The sequence below is a fragment of the Hyperoodon ampullatus genome (genome assembly GCF_949752795.1).
Source record: "Hyperoodon ampullatus genome assembly, chromosome: 9".
Lineage (NCBI taxonomy): Eukaryota > Metazoa > Chordata > Mammalia > Artiodactyla > Ziphiidae > Hyperoodon > Hyperoodon ampullatus.
In genome coordinates, this window is record NC_136922.1 from 50,268,104 (window position 1) to 50,292,064 (window position 23,961).

Sequence of the window (23,961 nt, forward strand, 5' to 3'; positions counted from 1 at the left end):
TGTAATTCTCTCCCGTTGAGTGTGGGATGGACTTGTTGACTCACTTTTATCAAATAAAATACAGAACTGATGGAATGTCAATTCGGCTCTATGAAAAGATGGCAGACTGCATCTTGGCTACTCCCTTGCATCACTCCCTCTGGGGAATCTAGTTTCCAGGTTGTGAGGCATCCCTGTAGAGAGGCTCTCATGAGAAAGCTGGGAAGTGGATCACAGAAATTGAGATAAAAAAAGTTTGCTGTTTCAAGTCGCTAAATTTGGGAGTAATATGTTATGCAACAATAGGTACACCAATTATGCCAGGCACATAGTAGTAAATAAGATAGGTAAGGTCCCACTTAAAGCTACAGACCCAAAAACATGAGTTCTTAAAAGTTACGTTGCAAGTCTATGTTTGAATAAGGAAAATGGTCCATATGTAATAAAGAATTTTATATACATATATTTTTTCTGGTAAAAACTCAATAACAAAATATTTTAAAAATAAAAGTATACAGCACAATAAAATCTACATATTGTTAATGAAATTGTTTGACTACATCTGCCTTTCTTAAAGAAACATGATCCTCCTTCCCAAATCACCATCACCTCAATATAATTAGTTAGCATAGCACTTTTTAAGTTAATTTTAACTATTATCACACATTTTAAGAATCCGTTTTACTGAAGTCAAATTTATATACAACAAAATTTACCAAATTTAAATTGTATAATATGTTTTGACAAATATATATACACTTGTATAACAAACACAATAACCACAATATAGAATATTTTGTCACCCCAAAAATGTTCCCTCTTTCTTCTTTGCAGTTTAGATGGATTCAAGCTGTGTAAAGCCTTTTGTGTCTGGCTCAATATACTTTGGGTAGATACATGTTTTTATTGCTCTTGAGTAAATAGCTAAGAGTAGAACTGCTGGCTGATATGATAAGTGTATGTTTAACTTTATAAGAACCTGTCAAACTGTTCTTCAAAGTGGCTGTGTTATTTTGCATTCCCACCAGAAATGAATGGATGCTATATTAAAGTTGCTCTACATCCTTGTCAATGCACAGTAGTATCAGTCTTTTAAATTTCAGCCATTCTAGTGGGTGTGTAGTTTGTACCTCACTGTGGATTTAATTTCCATTTCTCCAATGATTAATGGTGTTGAGCAGCATTTCATGTGCTTAACTGTGTATCTTCCTCAGTGAAGTGTCTCGTTAATTGATTTGCAGGTTTTCAACAGGGTTATATATCTTCTTATTGAATTATAAAGAGTTCTTCATGTCTTCTAAATAACAGTGCTTTATCAGATAATTGTTTTGCAAATATTAGTCAGTAGCTTGCTTTTTTATTTTAAGGGTATTTTTCAAACAAATGTTTTAAATTTTGATGGTTTAATTTATCATTTCTTTTTCTTAAATTTCTTGCTTTTGTGTCCTAAAAGATCTTTGATTAGCCCAAGATCATAAAATTTTTGCCTGTTTTCTAGAAATTTTATGGTTTCAGCTGTTGCACTAAGGTCTATGATCAATCTTGAGTTAATTTTTGTACACACTGTAGGATGAAGGTCAAGTTTTTTTTTTTTTAATGTGGTTTTCCAATTGTTCCAGCACCATTTGTTGAAAAGCCTATAATTCCCCCCATTGAATTACCTTGGTGCATTGGTCAAAAATCAGTTGTTTATATCTGTGCAGGCCTATACTGGAACTGTCTATTCTGTTCCATTAATCTATATTTTTATCCTTATGCTTAAACCAGACTGCTGTAACTAGTGTAGTTTTCAGACAGTGGAAGTCCTTCAACTTTGTTCTTTGTAAAAAAAATGTTAATTTCTCCAAAAAAGCCTGCTGAGATTTTCATTGTGATTGTGCTTTAATCTGCAGATTTGGGGGAAACTGAAATCTCAACACTATGAGAGTCCCATATCACACAAAGACTTGGGCTTCTTGGTACCATGCCCATGCCCATGGTGGTTTAAAATCTGGAGATCAACAAGTCCTGTGAAACCCAGTGGAGGGATGATAACGAAGACTGTCTGATTCCTCCATGCCTACTCCTTCAATGCTTATCTTTCTCCTTCTGTTGTTGTGGTATATCATTTCTGAGTATAAACTATTTGAGTCCTGTAAGTCCTTTCCCTAATCAATTACTTAAAGGAATTAACATGGTTAGCATAGTACTCACCATGATCTCACTATGATTAATTAGTTTTAAATGATATCAGTAAAACTGAGGAAATAATAATGGTTTTCCAATGCTTTCAGCCAGGCCTGGGCTTCTAATGCCCCAGGAATATAGCCTGGTTTGAGCTGAACCACTTCCTCACAGTGGCTTTAACTCATATAAAAGAGGTAGGGTTGAAAAACACATATGTCCTTGGAAGTTATCATATTAAAATACTTGTCTTACAATTTCTCTGGTGTGTCAAAAATGGCACACCAAGAAGGTTTTCATTAGTACTATTAGTTCACAAATTCAGGTGTAACAATTCAAAGTTTAATAAAATAAAGCAGACTATGGTCAGATTAAAAAGTGATTCTCTATAAGTGTGGGTGAAGTCAAAAGAACTTCATTGTGTGATTTTGATTTATATCCAAATGCTGGCACCAATTTCATATGCATTTCCAGGAAATAAATTTTAAAATCTATCTCCAATACTTAAAATATAATCACATCCAAATCTCAGCTTCAATTTCCTTAACACTATTAGTTTCTTATCTTTCCCCTTCCTGGCTCTTTAAAGCCATGAGTTTCATACATTCCTTCCAGATCTGTGCTTAGTAGTTAGAAAAATTCAAACTAAATTTAGTGATTTTTCACATATCCCTTTAAAAAAATAAATTTTAGTAACCACTAATGGGATAGCTAGCTCACCAATAAATAAGAAATATAGAACCATACATGTTTTAAACCCTCAGTTTAAAATGATTCATTAAAAATACGGGTCTAGTTTTTGGATCTTGTTTTTGTATTAATATCTTATGAAGAACTACCACCTAAAATATATTCAGAGGATTCAAATATTATTTCTAATAAGTTAAAATTGAGAAAAGACTTCCTTGGTGGCACAGTGGTTAAGAATCTGCCTGCCAAGGCAGGGGACACGGGTGCGAGCTCTGGTCTGGGAAGATCCCACATACCGCAGAGCAACTAAGTCCGAGCACCACAACTACTGAGCCTGTGCTCTAGAGCTGAGCCCATGTGCCACAACTACTGAAGCCTGCGTACCTAGAGCCATGTTCCACAACAAGAGAAGCCACCGCAATGAGAAGACCACGCACCACAACAAAGAGTAGCCCCTGTTCGCCGCAACTAGAGAAAGCCCACGCACAGCAACGAAGACCCAATGCGGCCATAAATAAATAAATAAATAAATTTTTAAAAAGAGACCCAATTAATTAAGGAAAGATAAGACCCTGAGTTATACAATTTCAATCAATTAAAACCTATGGTTAAATAATTTGGGGGAACAAAGGAAGCTAAGGGTCCCTTTTTTTTTTTTTTTTTTGCAGTACGCGGGCCTCTCACTGTTGTGGCCTCTCCCGTTGCGGAGCACAGGCTCCGGATGCGCAGGCTCAGCGGCCACGGCTCACGGGCCCAGCCGCTCCGTAGCACGTGGGATCTTCCCGGACAGGGGCACGAACCAGTGTCCCCTGCATCGGCAGGCGGACCCTCAACCACTGCGCCACCAGGGAAGCCCTAAGGTTCCATTTTGATATCAAGATTTTTGCAAAGTGAATGAGGAAATTAAATGTATGCCTCTAAAAAATTAAAGTGGAATGTTCTGTAACCTCAAGGTCAAAAACGTGGTATGAATGATGAATGTTACCAGGATGAAGAAATCACTAGGGGATAGGGAGATCAAGGAGGATTTCTTGAAGGGCAAAGGAGCTAAAATATGTTCCTCAAGATAAGTAGGTTGTAACCAGAAGACAGTATTTTAAACAGAAAGAATGATAGAGAGAAAGGCACAAAAACAGTAATTCACAAGTCACGTTTGAAGGATGATGACTACGTTAGTAAGACTGTACTAGAGCATGAATATAGGGAGAGGTAAGAGATAAGACTGGGGATGAAAGACTTTTAATACCAGGATAAGAACTTAGATTCTGTACAGAATGGAGGGCCATTGAAGGTTTCTAAAGAAGAGAGGGACATAACGAATGCAGAATTATTATTTCCACCCACAGGTCTTAGTTCTACTACTAGAGTTATGTAGAATGAGTCAATTCCTTTTTCCATGATAGCCCTAAAAACTATTATTATGTTCTTCCATTAGGGATAAGGATGAGAAGGACAGATTAAAGAAGGGAAAGACTGAAATCATGAAACAGTTAAGCCATTCGCCATCTGTACAAGGCTTGAAATGAGCACAAAATTAAGAAGAGAAAGAAAGGAATGGCTATGAGTTCATGTAACTACAAACTTTTTTCCAACTGAGGAATGTTCTAATGTTGTAAGTTGAACGTACTTCTTACTTTATTTCACTTTAAAATTCACTGCAGAGCGTAACGAGTAGCTTCAAAACCAAGTTCTTCACTGACACAGAAAAGTGCTGTCTCAAGAACAGACAGCAATTCTGCAGAGACAATCACATTTACTGAGGGGCTCACCCGTGCAGCTCTGAGAGTACATCAGACAGTTTTCCCTGCACTCTTTCCAATTATTTTACATACTTTTCTTAGGATGATGGGTATTCTTTTTTTTTTTGCGGTACGCGGGCCTCATACTGTTGTGGCCTCTCCCGTTGCGGAGCACAGGCTCCGGACGCGCAGGCTCAGTGGCCATGGCTCACGGGCCCAGCCGCTCCGCGGCATGTGGGATCTTCCCGGACTGGGGCACGAACCCGTGTCCCCTGCATCGGCAGGCGGGCTCTCAACCACTGCGCCACCAGGGAAGCCCTGATGGGTATTCTTAAAGCATTAAAATAGCACCCACAGAAGTCATTTAGGTTGTATTCTTTAAACACTCCTTTCATTGTTAAAGGATGTTTTCCAATTGAAAAAGTCTAAATTATAAAACCTAAAACCCATGCTTGTGCAACATAAAATATGCTGCAATAGGGCTTCCCTGGTGGCGCAGTGGTTGAGAGTCCGCCTGCCGATGCAGGGGACACGGGTTCGTGCCCCGGTCCGGGAGGATCCCGCATGCCGCGGAGTGGCTGGGCCCGTGAGCCATGGCCGCTGAGCGTGCACGTCTGCAGCCTGTGCTCCACAACGGGAGAGGCCACAAAAGTGAGAGGCCCACGTACCGCAAAAAAAAAAAAAAAAAAAAAAAAAAAAAAAAATATATATATATATATATATATACATATATATATATATATGCTGCAATAAAATCCTAATGTTACTCTATAGCAATATTAACTAATCGATATTTTCAGAATATTTGGCAGTTTCATTTTGATGATGATAACATTAAAACACTTTCATAATTACACACAGTAAATAATGTCCTCTTATGTGTTCCTTTATAGGATTTATGGAAAAGTATAAGGCATAAGCAATACTATATTAAAAAATAAGTACCCTGTGACCAAATAAAATGGATTTAAAACCTTAACCTTAGTTGGCTCAGGACTACTTTGTTTTCCAAGCTACAAATTTCAGGACCCCGGGGTTGGATATAAATTTAAGGTCCAAAATAATGTACCCTCTGTCCTATTAAGTTGGAAAAGTTATAGTTTACCAAAGATTAGTCCTTCCTGATTCTTTAAAACAATAAAGAGATTTAAAAATGCATTTATTAACATTTTAAGGTTAATGATTTATCATTCAGGCTGCTTGTCTAGTAACATGTATCATTGGATATATGTATCATCATTTCAATTTCAATTTACTGTATAACTGGTTTTATTGAAAGGATTTGGAGTCTAAATTCATATTTATTGAGAAATTCTATCTTCCTAGAAATTACTGCTATGTTAGCAATAAGACACACTAACATAGCTTGGTAATTAACTGTATTGATTCACACTGTACATTTCATATCTTTGTGTCTTTCTAGAATACTATAATTTTTAGTTTTAAATTACATTTATGAACTAATTACAATAAAGAAGGAAAAATTTTAAACTAAAGGCAAGTTTTTAGATAAAATTCTTCCTGTAATTATAGGTACAGTTAGAGAGAAAACTAAAATTCAACAAAATATCAAGTAACCAAATTGTATGTCACAAGCCACATACCTGACATTGCCCTTGGTGTTTCTGAGAACCGTTGCAGCAAAATTCTGTGTGACACCCACCAAGCTGATTCCATCCACTTCCACAATCTGGTCATTGACTTGTATTCTTTGGGAAGAGGGAAAAAATTACCCACAATTAGTTTTTCTGATAATATATTACCATTCCCAATAAATGAGTTGACAAAATTGATTTTCAAGATACTCTTATTGATTCAAAATTTGTCTCCAAGCTCCAGATCTTAGTCAAAAGCTTAATGTTTTTTAAAAATTATTTTGAAAAACAGAAATAAGCAATAAGTGGAGAGATTCTGTTTATCCAACATCCATACTCCTATCACAAAGAATTGATAACTGCTAATGGATGACAAAGAACTGATAACTGCTAATGGATGACATATTTAAGCCATTTTTTAGCCCATAATAAATCACATAAAACATAACAGATCCAACTGAAATACCCTTTGGGCCTCATACCTAACCCTCATCCCACCTCTCCTCCCCAAGGAAAAATATCACCAGGAATTGCAGGGAATCCTTCTTATTCAAGTTGTATACTTGAATTATGTAATGCTCGTTAAGTGTACATGTAATGCTCGTAAGTGTATCTATATAGGTAGACAGATACACACATGTATATAAATGCACATCTACACACACATGCACATACATGAGTGTATGTGCATGTGTATGTATATTTATTTATGTCTAGGAGCTATATATAGTATTATTGTAGTTTATCATATAATGCCTTTAAAGTTATATACACGTTTTATATATACCATTTTTTATTCCTCAATATGAAGTATTTCAATCATGGAGAAATGCAGAGGGAATTAGATAATAAACACTCATGTACCCAACACCTAACTTTATCAAATCCCGGCACTGCAATATTTGAGTCAGACTTTTTTCTAAAAACAATATTACAAAAAAGCCAAAGCCCCTTTATTATTTGTCTTCATTTTATTCCCTTCTCTGCTTCTACAGAAGTAACTATCATTAATTTTGATGCTTAGCCTTTCTACTGATGCTTTGAAATATAACTAATACATACACATGAATAGGTACAATATGTGTACATCTGCAGTTTTCAAACATTATGAAATATACCTCTCTTACTACAATTTAGTTTTCTTCACTCAAGATTATATATGAGATTTATCCATGGTTATAAATACAATTCTAGCTAGTTCATTTTATTTTACTTAATTTAATTAAATTAATTAATTTATTTTTTGGATTGGCAGTATTTTTATTCTCTTTTCTGGTAGGTCTAAATAGGAAGCTAACTTAATTCAGAAGTTGGTAAGTGATAACCTAGCTAGTTCATTTTAACAAGCATGTAGTATTATCTTTCATGAATATTCTAAAATATATTCATCCATTATTTTGTTGATGGGCACTGTATTGTTTTGAATTTTAGCTATTATGAATACTGATGTAATAACTAATTTCATATGTCTCCTTACGTACATGTGTGAGTTTCTCCAGGATATATAGCTAGAAACAGAATTTCTGAGTCAAAGAACACAGGCATTTTCAACTTTAGCAAACTGACACATTTCAGTTCAAAATGCTTATACCAGTGCAAATTCCCAACAGCACTGTAGAGAGGTTCTGAGTCTCTCCACACCCTCACCAATACTTGGTATATTCAGACCCTTTAAATACCACCAATCTTATAATTGTAAAAAAGGTATCATGTGATTTTAATTGCATTTCCCTGATTATAGTGTGGTTCAATGTTTTTTCCTAAGTTTATGAGTCATAATGTCCCCTTCTGAAAACTGTTAGAACCTGTCTTTTACCAATCTTTGTTGAGTGTTTTTTCTCATAGATTTATATAAGAGGTCTTTATCCTGTATACTAACACTTTAATTAAATATGTTGCAAATATCTTTGGCCCAATCTGTAGCTCATCTTTTCACATTTTTGAGGGAAATGGTGGTTTTAAGAAGAACAGTTTTAAAAAATATAATATTTTTAATTTTGGCTTTATATTAGGTAGTTTTTGTGTTTTGTTTAAGGAATCCCTTTCTGCCTCAAGGTTATAAAAACATTCTATATTTTCTTCTAAAGGTTTTAAATTTTGCTTTTCTGCATTTTTAGTTATCCACCTGGAAATAATTTTTTATTATGATATGTGTTAACAATCTTTTTATTTTTTCCAAGTATATAAACAATTGGGTTAACAACATTTAACAGTCCACTTTTTATCCACTGAGTTGTAGTGCTGCCCCTGTCAGGTTTCAAATGTGCATCAATGTGGTTTCTACTTGACTGTCTATTTTTGCACACTTACATTGTTTCATAATTAGTTTTGACATTTCATAGGGTAATTCCCTTTATCTAGTTCATTGTCTTCAAAATTTTCTGAGCTCTTCTTGGGCTTTTTCTTTTCATAGTTTGTTTTGGATTTACTTGCCAAATTCTCTAAAAACGTTTTTTGGAGTTTTAATAAAATTATACTGATTTCTTTTTTTTTTTTAATTAATCTATTTATTCATTTATTTATTTTGGCTGTGTTGGGTCTTCGTTTCTGTGCGTGGGCTTTCTCTAGTTGCGGTGAGCGGGGTCACTCTTCATCGCGGTGCGCAGGCCTCTCACTGTCACGGCCTCTCTTGTTGCAGAGCACAGGCTCCAGACGCGCAGGCTCAGTAGTTGTGGCACACGGGACTAGTTGCTCCGCGGCATGTGGGATCTTCCCAGACCAGGGATCGAACCCGTGTCCCCTGCATTGGCAGGCAGATTCTCAACCACTGTGCCACCAGGGAAACCCTTATACTGATTTCTAAGATTAGTTTGGGAAAAACTGAATCTTTATCATATTGATTCTTCCCATCAATAAAAATTAAGTGCTACTATAATTATCTTGAACAGATGTATATATCACATGTTGTTGCTATGTATTAAGAAAAGTTATTTAAAGCTTGGAAATAAAAACCAAAGGAGAGGCAATATGTTGTTTCAATGCCATGTACATACATTATTAAACAGGCCCAACCAAGGATAATTTGGGGGAATGTATTTTAATTGGTCCACTGTTTTTAAAATTGATTAAAAGTCTTAGACATACTAAAGTAGAACATTAATTTGTAGACTTTTGTCCTAAATAAAATCAGATACTTTTCTTTTGTTATTAAAGATAATCTCATAGGTCATGGTTTATTTCCCTGTAGAATATTAACTGGCTTTGTATTATCTTAGCAATGTTATTCTAACATTACTTTATTAACTTGCATGTAAACACCTACTCCTAAAATGTTCTTTGAACCACACTTACCATCTCACTGGTTCTCTCATTAAGTAGTGAGTTGAATAAAGTCTGATACATGTACGTTTTATATTTATGAAAGTCATCTGTTGAACTCTGAATATTAGCCTGTAATAGCTTTGGAGTTTCCATAAGAGGCCAGAGTGGATTCACAAAACTAATTCAACTGTGTTACCAGAGAAATGCATTCATGGACTTTTGTTTGGTCCCCAGAGTTAGTCTAAAGCAGCAACAGAACTTTATCTTTGCTATCATGTTTTTTTCTAATTCAGTACTTTTGACTTTTTTTTTCTTGGCCATGTTGGTTCTGGACATAGTTTGAACTAGATAACAGCGACATCATCAACAACAACAACAATAAATAATTCTCCACTGGTAGAAGAAATGAGTGGGAGTGTAATTTCATAGTCTGACCATTTGAGACTTCTAATGGAATTATGGGAATCTGTTATCTCCCATGTGAGAGAAGATAAAGAATTTGAGTTGCTATCCTTTAATTTCTTTGTCTATTTGTGAGCTCAAAGTATTTCATTAAAAAAATTCATGAACACTAGAAAGCAAAAAGCCCTTTGAATCTTGACCAGTGAGTTTTTTGTTTCTTGGATTAATTAACCTGTTTCTGAAGTTGCAGAACTGAGGCTACAAATTCTCTGTGCTGCTGTAATTGAGAGAACCCATGATCTCACTGTGTGCGTATGAAGTTAGAAGGGTATTAATAAACTAAATTATAAAGCTTCTTAAATTAAAGGAGTGATAATCTAATTGGTTCATAGAGAATAATAAGCACTTTCATAAATCTTATATTTTAGTATCTAATGAGAGTTTAAATGTGCTAGACGTTTAAGAAAAAAAATCCTTCTTGGAGATTCTGCTAGAAGCTCAGAAGTATTTTCATATAAGAGACCAAGTTCATGTAATAAGAGTCTTTGGACAAATAAGACTAACTAAATAATTTTGGTTTAAAATACCTATCTGCCACTTATTTGCTGTGACTATATAAGAGGAGCCATTGTTCCTTATATCTAAAACAGAAATAACAATAATTTTATGTATTTAATCAGGGCTATTAGAGGGATTAAATAAGATACAAAATATAAAGAACACAGCATACTGCCTGACATATAGTAAGCACTCAACAAATATTATCTTGATGAATAAAATGTACAAAAACCCACGAAGCTATATATTCACTGATTTTAATCTTTGTTAAGAAAGTAAACAAAGGCATATGCACAGAAAAAACTCTAGAAAATTCACCAGCAGGATTTTAAGAGTGGTCAACTCTACATGGTGGGATTACATGAGATTTTAATTTTCTTCTTTACATTCTTCTACATTTTCCAAATTTTCAACCATGAACATGTATTACATTTATAACTCTAAAATATTCTCTAAAATTAGCACATGCTTATTTGACAACTGATGATGGCATTTTACAGTGACTGTGGAAATAGTCTAAAAAGTTTTCCTCTAGACTGAAGCGTTATAGTCCCTTGTCCTTTATTAAAGATGCATATGTGAATAACCATAAAATAACTAGAGTAAAGGTTCTGGACTCAAAGATCTATAATCTCTAACCCAAAGCCAAAAAGACATTTTCTCAAAAATGTAACGGATGGGAGAACTCATACAAATGGTTTTGGGCTTCTGTTTTTCAATAGAAATTTTACAATGCTTATCATTAACTTAAGCAGAAAATAAACAATATTGATATTTGTATTATAGCACTTCCTAATTTTCTTAATTCATCTGTGTCAATGTCCTTATGTTCATGCACATCCATGAGCCTAAAATTAGAAAAACAATCTGGAAAAAGTTCTAAATGGAAAAAAAAAAAACCTGTCAACCTAGAATCCTATACACAGAGAAAATATATTTTAAAAACTCAAAGATGAAACAAAGACTTGTTCAGATAAACAAAGCTGAAAGAATTCGTCACCAGCAGACCTGGTGATATAAAGGACGTCCCTCAGGGAGAAGAAAAGTGATGCTGGGTGGAAATACAGATTCCACAAAGGAATGAAGAACACTGGTACTGGGCTTCCCTGGTGGCGCAGTGGCTAAGAATCCACCTGCCAATGCAGGAGACACAGCTTCAAGTCCTGGTACTGGAAGATCCCACACGCCGCGGAGCAACTAAGCCCATGCGCCACAACTAATGAGCCTGTGCTCTAGAGCCCGCAAGCCACAACTACTGAGCCTGCGTGCCACAATTACTGAAGCCTGCACGCCTAGAGCCCGTGCTCTGCAACAAGAGAATCCACCGCAATGAGAAGCCCACACACCACAATGAAGAGTAGCCCCCGCTCTCCTCATTACCTCAACTAGAGAAAGCCTGCACGCAACAACAAAGAACCAACACAGCCAAGAAAAAAAAAAAAAAAGAAAAAGAACACTGGTACTGGTCACTGAGAAGACAAGAATATAGTCGAGCTTTAAAGCATTCCATGCAACAGGAAGAGTGGCAACAGACATTTGACTGAATTTGCTCTCTGCATTCAGAGCCCAGTGTAAGAAAGGAGCATCCCACAATTAAATTGCAGGTTTCTGATCCTACATAATTCTTCCTGCCTGCCTTACAGCAAGCATTAAGGGGATGAAAAGAGCTCAATATTATTTATTATTTTCATTAAAAGGGTATTAATTTTTAAAACATTTTTTCTCATTTCAAAGTGACACATTCATTAAAGAACAGATTTGAAAATCTGATACAAAATTAAAACAAGGAAATAAAAGCCACCTTTAAATTAGAAAAGAGGGAGGGAGGGAGGGAAGTTCTACAGAGTTTGCTATTTTATTTGAAGGGCATTTCAATTTACTTTTTAGAGGTAAGTTGTGTGGTGATTAATGTGGAGACAAACTCAAGAAACTATAAAAATGAGCAGAAGAAGGAGGAGACGTAGAAATGATTTGACAGGGATGATAGGAATAAATAATATCGGTTACAAAAAAGGGCACCTGTTCAGGGTTACTGCTACCATGGACTGACCCTACAAACCACAAGGTCATGAACCAGCAGGGTACTTACTACATAAGTGGTTATTAAGGTAGGGAAAAGTTTTCTGGCATCTGATACCTACTTTGCTTGTATCTCTTACCCTGAGAGAAGGTAACTTTTAGATGCAATCTCACTAGTAGTAGTTGATAATACCTCTCAAATCTTGGTTCATAATCAGAAGCACAGAAAAGACAAGGGATGAGTCCTGGTGGTAAAAATTAAATGGACAGCTCTCTGCATTAGACCACCCCAGAGTAGAAAGAATACAGATAACAGACTTTCCAAAATTTTTCCAGAATAGCAGAGGAAATAGCCTGTTTTTCCCTGGAAACACTGTCTACTGGAATGGAATTTACAGGAAGGTAGCTGGCTAGTTTGTAAAAGGCATCTAGTCCTGGCCATTTCTTCAATGTTTCCATGTGCTCATAAACACAAGTGTGCAATATGACTGCTTTTCGACCTCAGTCTGATATTTCTGAAATACCTCAATTCTGAATCTAAAAACCAGAATCAGTGGGGCTAAGGCTAGTAAAAATATCTAAGTTGGAGTACTCTGGAGTTTGTTTAATGTTATTGGGTAGTTATTCATTGACATGATGTATCTGAGATGGGGAAACAAAAACAAAAATCCTACCTCACAGGGCTTATGTCAACAAAGCAACCAAGGATGAATGAAAAGGAAACGAGCTGGAGCAACATTAATGAACGCTGGACAACAGAGATTTTCCCCAAAATGCTAGATAGCAAAGTTTTAAATGCATATGAAAATACATATCATAGCAGTAATATCCCAAAACTCTCTAAGGAGTGAAGATGCTTAATTAGAAGAGTGACAAAAGAGTGTGTGTGCAGACAGGAAACCATTGACTAAGGAATTAGGATATATGGACACATGAAAACAGAAGTTCCCATTCAGGGCTGTCCCAGGCTTGAGAATATCTCATGGGGACAGACAGGTCCTGCAAGGAGGGAGAGTTTGCTGCAGGGTAAGCAGAAGAATAGGATTCTTCATCTGTTTTATTTGTTAGTGTTACCAGAATGATTGTCCAAAATGATTAAAATCGTTTAAACCAACACGTGAATGAGGATAAACTACACTGCACCTTAAGTTCAAATTTGATTATCTTTTCCAAAAAACTGAAAAATAAACAGGACAGTGTTCTAAAATGACAGTGTTCTCAAGCAAAAGCTTGAGAAACAAACATAAGGAGCCAGAAACAAAGCAGATTTTAAATGCATTTTCAATTTGTCTCTTTAGCCCAGCATTATTAATATCTTTTGTCAGTTACCATCCACATGATTTATTCTACTATCAGCATTTTCAATTGTGTTATTATAAAATTCATTTTGCTTTATAGATTCACTAAAGAGGACTGGAGAAATAATTAGTGTGTTAAAGTGTCCTGTGTACATTCATAAAATTATGGCAGCAAAAACTAATGGTTAACATATTTAGTATTATTTTAATAAAAATTTAGAACTAACACAGAAAGTGTAAATGGCTATCATGCCACTCAGCTAAATTACAAGATAAACTATAAGAGGCAAAGTAGCCAAAAAAAAAGGAGGAGAAGAAAAGAACAGAAAAATGTTAGGTCCCAGTACTAAATGTCTTGAAAGAGATTAAAGCACAGGTATTCACTCACTCAACAAATATTTATTGAGCACCCCCTACATTTCAGATGTCATATGAAAAGACACAGACAGATGTGAAGAGACATTTAGAATGTTAAGACATCATATCAAATAATAAGGAAGACTCAAAACTTTTTAACTATCCTAGATGACTCCAGAGATAAATATCCATGGCAAATTTTTAGAAGTACTCAAAATGTGATGAGTTTATGAGACATCTGGAAGGGGTAAAAGCAACACAACAAAAATGGCTTCTTGTATTGTGTGTGGGACGGGCAGAGGAGGGAGAAAAGAATTTCTCTATATACCTGTTTATTTGACATACCTTGAAGGAAGTTTGCCCAAATCTGAGATTAAACTGAGATCATTTTCTTAAGTAGTTATTAAGAAGCTAGAAGCAAGCTAGAAAGCTATAATACAGACTCAATCTTTTAAAGCTAAAAAGGAACATCTAACCCAGAACTTTAATTCTGTCCACAACTAAGGTCTGAAGAGTAACTTTCCCAAGGCCACATGGTGATAACTTTATTAATTTTAGTTGCAGTTTAAAATATATAAAATATTACATATTTTATATACAAAATTAAATACTCCACATTAGATGAAATTAAAAAAAAAAAACACAGGCTAGAGCCATTCAACACTTTGGTGTATATTAAATCCAGGTTTTCTGAGAGAGAGAAAGAGAAAAAAGAGAGAGACAGAGAGAGATGGGGGTGAGGTGGGGGAGTGATGAAAAGAATAGAAAACATATCCACACAAGAATGGCATTATACTAATCATACTGTTTTGTAAATCCTTAATACAATATCTTTCTGTATCAGTAAGTATACATAACAAAACTTTAAAAAATTATTGACTGGAGGCAGCAACCAAGTGTTCCTTTTGTTTGTTTTTTTTTCGGTATGTGGGCCTCTCACTGTTGTGGCCTCTCCGGTTGCGGAGCACAGGCTCCGGACGCGCAGGCCCAGTGGCCATGGCTCACGGGCCCAGCCGCTCCATGGCATGTGGGATCTACCCAGACCGGGGCACGAACCCGTGTCCCCTGCATCGGCAGGCGGACTCTCAACCACTGCGCCACCAGGGAAGCCCCCAAGTGTTCCTTTTGTAGTTTTTTAATACTGATACCTTTTAAATAGCAAACATTAAAATACTGTGCAAATGAGCACACCCATCATGGTTGTAATAATGGTGTAATAATTTATTGGGTTGGCCCAAAAGTTCATTCAGGTTTTTCCATTAACATCTTACGGAAACCCCAAATGAACTTTTGGGCCAACCCAATAAAAGATGTGAACACTGCCATAGGTGTAATAATGTGACCACTTATTTTCAAATGCACACACACACACACACACTCAATTTTCATATAAAATGAAAGGTATGGAAAAGATCTCTAAAGTCCCTCTGACCACCAAAATCTTATGATTCTGTACCTATTTCATACATCTTTCTACAGTTTTTCATAAGACCTCCCATAATAACTATTTTTAATAAATTTCAAGCTTATGCCTACTTCAGTCAAAAACAGCTTCATACACAAACAGCACTGTGGAAGGTTTTTAATTTATATACGCTTATTTAATGCATACAACAATCCTGCAATGTAGAAACCTGAAAATTAAGTAATTTGTTCAATATCCCTTAGCTGGTAAGTAAGGGTATGAAATTAAGACTCCTGGTCACATGATCCCAAAGATTCTGCTCATTTCATTACATCAAGTTGTCTTCTTTAATATATTCACTGAGGCATTTATTAAGCATCTATTATAACAACAGCAGGATTACTGTACTAGGTAAACATTCATTTAGAAGGATTGAGGAAATGCACACTGGGACTGATAAAGCAAAGTTCTCATATCAGTGTAAATATTATACTACATAGGAGAACAAATCAGTAAATAGGTTAATAGAAAACAAACCTAATTTAAAAAATGAGTGACAGAAAAACAAATAGTTCTGAGTTTAGAACAATGGGAATTGACTAACTGATGAATACAAAATTCTCTACTTTTTTGTTTTTTAATCAATTTGTAGTTTGGTTTGGCTTTGTGGCTCATTTACTTGAGAGATGATTTATAATAATTTAGTATGTTTGAATATTAACAGTAAGAATTAGTTCCTATCACTTTAGAATGACTTAAGTTTTTCACAAAGCATGAAGAGAAAAGATACAGATTTTACAAACAAATTTTAGCTCACTTGGAAGAAAGGTTCTAAATTAATAATAGGAAATATTTACTACTACCATTATATAATTCATTGAAGGGGCAAAGAGGTTATTTCCTTAACTACTTTGAAAAGGAGGAAGACTTAATAAATTACTTTTAAACACAAAATATTAATATCCCACTTTCTTTGTTTTAAGTGTGATAAACATTCAGTCAGCTGAACATTCACTCAAAACATTCATTTCAGACCTTCTCTGTTCAAGTGTTATGGGAATACAAATAAAGCTACTGGCTAAGATGTGGTCCCTAACCCCATAGAAAGAGATGGTACTGAAGGTGTGGCTTTCTATTTAAATAAATCAATTTAGTTCCTCTTGGGAAACATCTGTGTATATAAATATGTTTTTAAAATTATGAAACAAATACTACTACTATTGGTCTCATTGGAGATTCACAAATGATTTTCAACATGGTTTATTATTTCTGGATAAGCTGGTTGAGTGATACATACTTAAACCTTGAAAAAAATCAAAGCCAGTTATTCAATGTTCCTAAAAAAAAAAATAAGATGACATTTCTTTGAATTTGGCACTCATATTTTTGAGTCTACTTTTATTTCTATTTCTGTTTCAGCCCCAACTTGATGCATCAGGAGCCTAGGGTCAGGGTTAATCAAATCTTTAAAGATACTTGTAGCTTGAGATGATGAAAGCTAAGACATAGAACAATGACCATCTGATGCTCTGGTGTGCATCCAAATTACCCAAGGTGGATGTTTAACCCTCTCCTAGAGATTTTAATTCCAGATTTAGGTGGCACTCAAGGGCCTGTCTTTTTAGACAGAACACATTTTGAGAGACACTGATCTCCAGAATTACCATCATTGCAGAATTAGTTCCTATTTTCCCTCCTACCTCTGTCATTTTCAGAAGTGCCAGAACTATTATTATTTGTTTTGATATCTCTGAAATGAAAACTATATGCTGATCTCCACAGTACATATTCTTAAATGATACACATCCATGATTCTGCTCACCTTCCACTAGCTAGATAAATGAATAGATAGATACAAAGGTAGACAGGTACAGATAACAGATCCATCCACCTACTTATCTAATATACATTAAAGAAATGTATTCTGCCTGCAAATCAGAAAGTAATTCAAGTGTTTTAACATTTTCCACATCTGAGACACACTCTGAAATTCTGTTCTAAAAAGTCAAAAGAAAGCTACCATTGAAAGAAATTCCCAGAAACATTTCCTAGGAGATTTGAGTTATTAACAACAGTAGCTGGCTTACCTGCCATCTCGCTGAGCAGCACCACCTTCCGTCACTGTCTTGACAAATATCCCCAGCTTTTCAAGTCCAGCATCTGCTCCAACACCCATTCCAATAATACTTATACCAAGTCCATCCTCATCTATGAAAAAGGAAAAAAAAAAAGAAACAACCTAAGTTTTACACTCATCCACAATTAGCTGCTGAGATCTATTTGCTGCTTTTAATTTTGTTCTTTGTGAACTATATTGATATGCTTCGTTTGACAGAATTTTTATTCTATGCTGGGGAGCAAGGATGTCAAATTAGACCCCTCAAAGGCTCATTAGTTTAGTCTCATTTTACTACTGCCAGTGGCTCTTCCATTGTGATCCCTCAAAAAGGTAATAATTTGGTTATTGAGCAATCAATCTGCCTGACTAAATAATATTTTTAAGCACAGACCATACATACTCAAACATATATATATATTATTTAAATAAATGTGATCATAATATATCTGGAATTTCCCCTTTATTTATGCAGTCTTCTTTTCTTTTTTACTTGGTCCATATTCCCATTCATGTTAATAAGATGGTATGTGTCTCTCAGTACTTTCCTCTGTCCTACTATACAAGCATATAAACGTATCATCAAATACAATATATACATTATATGCATATAATTAAATATACATATTATATATATCGCTTAATTTTCCTTCTTATTTTCTTTACACAAACAAGATCATATTATACCTACTTCTCTCTGCAGCTTACTTTTCTAATCCAATGATACCTCATGGATATCAACTTACATAGCCTTAAATCACTTATAATGCATATTTCATGGTGAGAAGCTGTCATAACTTATCCAACCATTTCTCTACTAACAGGCATTCACTTTTGTTTCCATTTTATTGGCCCTTTGAACAATACTGACAAACACGTTTTTTAATTCACTTACAAATCCATATTTCCAATTCTCCTCTCTGTGAACACATATATTTTAACATTAATGAAATAAAAGATACACTATTTGCATTCCACACTTTTTGGTTAACATTCAAAGTTATTTTCTGATAGTCTCAAAGTCTTTTTAATAATGGTGTATTAGCTGCATAAAAAATAGATGGTATTAGCTAGTCAGCAGTGGTGGAGTGTTAAAGGCAAATGGGCTCATGTGCTCAATAGAATACTTGATGCTTTTAAAAACCTTTTTAGCAATAACCTTTAATTTGCTAAGTATTCTCAACTAGTAATTTTTTTTTTTTGCAGTATGCGGGCCTCTCACTGTTGTGGCCTCTCCCGTTGCGGAGCACAGGCTCCGGACGCGCAGGCTCAGCGGCCATGGCTCACGGGCCTAGCCGCTCCGCGGCATGTGGGATCTTCCCGGACAGGGACACGAACCCGTGACCCCTGCATCAGGAGGCGGACTCTCAACCACTGCGCCACCAGGGAAGCCCTAAACTAGTAATTTTTTGAATAAGGTTCATCTCATTGATTATTAGTTACTGCCAGCTTCTGCTTTAAGTATTTCTAAGTACAACTCATAATCCTACATCTTTATTCTACATATGTTTAAAAATATATCATTTGGCAAAAGTGATGTGTTTGCTCAGCTGTGTGCTGAAGAAAGCTATGTAGAGTGCTCTCCCTGGAGGAAATGTTTGATGTGATCCCCAGCTGAAGGCACGTTCCATTGATTCTAGGCACAGGTATCTAGTGTGAGAACTGCTGACTAAATGAGTGATCACTGGAGACTTTCCTTCCTTCCTTACATTTAGAATATTTGCACACGTCATTTCCCATATTTATTACATTCTAATCGTTTCCCCAGTATAGATATTCATGTTCACCAAGAGGCATTCTCCTGCTAAAAACTTTCCTACATTCATTGCAGTTTTTGAGTTTCTCCCCAGAATGAGTTTTCTTACGCACATGAAGGTTAGAACTGTGCAAAGGCTCTTCCTCATTGGTTACATGTATAAAGTTTCTTCTCTCCAACATGAATTCTCTTATGTGTATAAAGGTTAGCTGTATTGCTGAATTATTGCACATATTCATCATATTCATAGGGTTTCTCTAGAGTGTGAATTTGTTCATGTTGATAAAGGGACGAATGATGACCAAAAGCCTTCCCAGTGTTTACATTCAAAGAAGTTTTTTTTTCTTCCTCTAGAGTGTTTGCTCTTGTGTAGTTTAAGAGATGATCTCTGTAGACTTTTCCACATTGAAAAATGTCATAGGGTTTCTCTCCTGTATGAAATCTCTGGTGTATATTAAGTATTAGCTGAATTCTTATTATATTCATTGTATTTATAGGACTTTTTCTTCATTATGAATTATCACATGTCAAGCCAATGTTGAGTTCCCATACTCAGTATATTGAAAGGGCTCCCCTCAAATGTTGATTCTCTGTACTATCATGCCATTAAATATAATAGTTACTTCCTGCAAATAACCTGCATGAAAATTATATCTGAGTTTTTAAATCCATTTTCCCTGCCTGGACTCAGGCTTTAGTAAAATTATCTTCTTTCCTTCCATAGCTCCTCTTGATGTTCTAACTGGAAAATTACTCAGATTTGCAAAGCTGAAATCCCAACAGTGGGCAAAACTATTATATGAGCTTGAGCCATCCTCAATTCCATTGAAGACCACGTGAAAGACATGGTGATAACCGAAGGAAAATTAAAGAAAGAGTACAATCAAGCCACAGAGACCAGGTGACTAATCTCATCTCTGTACAGCTTCTTTGAGATGTGAAGCATGGGTGAAGTCCAAGCCACAACTTCAAGGCCCTGATTCCTGTGTTTGCACCATCAAGAACCCAGCAGCCAACCTGTCTTCCTCTGTATATACTCTCCTAGGAACAGGCAGAGCACTAAGTATGCCAAGCAGCCAGGACAAGATGGAAACAACCATAAGGCTGTGTTAGGAAGATGTTATCACCACCCTCTGGAGCTCAGAGCTTATTTTCTCTACCAGGAAAAAAAAATCTCATGTTAGTTCAGCATTCCCCTCATTGCTAGTGAGATGTGAGCTTGTATTCATATGAACTTGGGCCATTAGATTTCCTCTGAAGTAAAGTGCCAATTTTTCTAATGAGTTTTGCCTGACTCTTTTTTCCTCATCATTTCCGAAGACTCTTAGAATATTATAGCTATTAACTCCATGTCATCTATAATGAATATTTCCCCCTTCAAATGTATCACTTATCTCTTGGCTTTGTTTGACCATATTGCCTTTAAGAGTTTAAAATTTTGGATGAGTAAATTGGTCCATCTTTTCTTTTATAATTTCTGATTTTCCATTCTGGTTTAGCCCCTCCTCCCACAAGTCCAGATGATAAATGTAGACATAAATTTTCATCAAATATCTTTGTCATTTTTAATATTTTATTATTTAATTCATGTAGTTATTTTTATATATAATATAACAAAAATGATGTTTTCCAACTTAATACTCTTTCAGATACATGCTTTATGCCAGAACAGTTTGTAAAGCACTCTGTCACTTCTAAATTAGAGTATCTTATGTGTCATGTTGTTAAATTCTCATGCACACTAACATCTTTCCCTGGACCTTGTATTTTGTTCCACTGATCAACTGCTGTATGTATAGAATTTGTTCTGATTATAGAGGCTTCATGTTACATTCAGATATTTGGGAAGTTAAATCCTTTCACATTCTTTTCCATACTTCCTTTAGGTCTGTATTTTTCCATATAAAATGTAGTATTGTATTATGCAATCCCCTCTAACAATGAAACTCTGATGGCAGTTCTACTTGAACCGCATTAAATTTATTTATTAATTTATAGGTATAGAAGACAGAATAGGAGAGACTTTACTATACTGAGTCTTCTCATCCAAGAATACAGAATATCTATTTGCTCAGGTCTTGTATCTTTAATAGCTATAATACAACTTTTACAGCTTTAATAGCTACAAAACGACAATGATATATCACCTCACACCTGTTACAATGACTATCATCAAAAAGATAAGAGATAACAAGCGTTGGGAAGGATGGGGAGGAAAGAGAACTCTTGTGCACTCTTGGTGGGAATGTAAATTGCTGGAGACACTATGTAAAACAGTATGGAGATTCCTCAAAAAATTAAAAATAACTACTTCATTTAGTTCTCTTCTAGTTTAATTTTTCTAGTCTAACTTTTACTATGAAATGTAGCATACAAACAAAAGACTTTATAAAAACATTTACGGGCTTCCCTGGTGGCGCAGTGGTTGAGCGTCCGCCTGCCGATGCAGGGGACACAGGTTCGTGCCCCGGTCTGGGAGGATCCCATATGCCGCGGAGCGGCTGGGCCCGTGAGCCATGGCCGCTGAGCCTGCGCATCCGGAGCCTGTGCTCCGCAACGGGAGAGGCCCCAACAGTGAGAGGCCCACATACCGCAAAAAAAAAAAAAAAAAATTTACCTACAAAACATTGTGTAAAACAAAAATAAAGCAAACATTCATGTACTAACAAAGACAGAAAACATTACAAATACCCCAAAAGCCCACTATGTAAGCCTCCCTGAAATCATAACTCTTCCTTTGGTAACCATTATCCTAAACATGGTGCTAACCATTCCTCCCTTTTCTTAATACTACTTTTTAAAGTTACTTATTTGTGTATTTCTAAGCAATATGCAGTTTAATTTTTCCTGGCTTTTAAATTTAAATAAATGGAATTGTACTGAATGGCTTCTTCTGTGATTTGCTTCCCACCCCCCCTCAATTTCATGTTTGTAAGAATCATAACACAGTGCTACATGGAACTGTGGCTCCTTCATTTTTACTGCTGAGTAATATTTTATGGAATAGATATGCTACAATTTATATACCTTTTCCTATCATTTATGATTACTCAGATTGCTCTCATTTTTGCTATTGTAAAAGCAATACAATGGCCCACAGCCAAATCCAGCTGTCTTTGTATGGGCCATAAGCTAAGGATGGTTTTTACATTTTTAAATGGATGAAAAGTGTAAGCTTCACTCTTACATTCTCTTTAACCTCAAATGAAAGTGTCTTTTATAGGAACGATTATTGGCCAGTGATGTTTAGTGTAATAATTGGTATTCTTTATATATTTTTCATCCAAGCAATTTTATGCTTAATACTTAGTTTTCAACTCTCTTTTCCTAACATTTGCTGTTTTGAACAAGCTGTTCTTTGTTTCTTTTCCTCCTTGCTAATTGAGAAGTATGAAGGAGATATGTTCTTTAAGTCCTTACATATAAGCAAATTTCTTTCTTTCATCAGGATAGGTAAATATTCTGGGATGGATAAAGGAATCTTGGATCATTATCCTTTTTCTTCTCAGTGGTATGTGAAATCATACATATGCCTCCCCACTCCCAGTGTTACAAATAACAAGTCTGATGCTAGTCTAATAACTTTACCTTTGCAAGTACCTTTGCTTCTTTGTTTGCTTTGATTTTGGCCTGGTATTTTGTAAGGTTTTCACTTTATGTTTGAAGATTAGAATTTTCTCAGGCTATGCCTGAGTATGGGAATTTTTTTTAAAGTCCTCTCACTTGCAACAAATTGGCTAGGACCTTTAAATTATGAGGTTCAGATTTTTGAGCTCAGGAAAATTTCTTCTATTTTGTCTAATATGTCTCTTGTCCTGTACTGTCTTTTCCCCTTCTATTACAACTTATATATTGGGTCTCCTTCATGATTTTTCTTGGACTTTTTGCTCTGTTTGAAAATTTAAAAATTACTTTGGGACATTTCTTATGCTTGACCTTCTAGATCACCAATTTGAGTCTCAACAATAACTATCCTTTTCAATTCCTCTACTGAAATTTTTAATCTTAAAATAAATATTTTTATTGTTGTTAATTTGCTTAATTAAGAATGTCTTTTTATATATATATAAATTTATTTATTTTATTTCTTTATTTTTGGCTGTGTTGGGTCTTTGCTGCTATGCGCGGGCTTTTCTCTAGTTGCGGCGAGCGGGGGCCACTCTTCATTGCGGTGCATGGGCTTCTCATTGCGGTGGCTTCTCTTGTTGCGGAGCATGGGCTCAAGGCATGTGGGCTTCAGTAGTTGTGGCTTGCAGGCTCTAGAGTGCAGGCTCAGTAGTTGTGGCGCACGGGCTTAGCTGCTCCGCGGCATGTGGGATCTTCCTGGACCAGGGCTCGAACCTGTGTCCCCTGCGTTGGCAGGCGGATTCGCAACCACTGCACCACCAGGAAAGCCGTAAGAATGTCTTTTTAAAGCCACACTTGAACATCTTTATTTGGTTTCTTTGGGGTTTTTTTGTTATTCAAGTTGTCATCTGTTTGTTCTGCTTTTTTCCAAAGCTCTCTGAGATGTGCTATTTTTCTGTTCATTAGGTCCTAGTTCAGTTCCCAGGTGATGATTTATGATGGTAAACACAGCAGGCTCTGGTCCCGTAGGTTCCCAGTTACTGTAGCAGGCAGTCT

At 35.7% G+C, this 23,961-nt stretch overlaps 1 protein-coding gene across 6 annotated transcripts in view; it reads right to left on the reverse strand.

Annotated features, from left to right (window-relative positions):
* The window catches only part of PPP1R9A (protein phosphatase 1 regulatory subunit 9A), a gene marked incomplete at both ends in the record, with an annotated part of 293,236 nt that overhangs the window by 111,543 nt on the left and 157,732 nt on the right, over positions 1-23,961 (reverse strand). For all 6 annotated transcript variants that reach the window (XM_079711711.1, XM_079711710.1, XM_079711708.1 and 3 more), the window contains 2 exons: positions 6,176-6,280; positions 17,554-17,674. In XM_079711711.1, the coding sequence (XP_079567837.1) occupies positions 6,176-6,280; positions 17,554-17,674 (226 nt within the window). The remainder of the gene's footprint in view (positions 1-6,175; positions 6,281-17,553; positions 17,675-23,961) is intronic.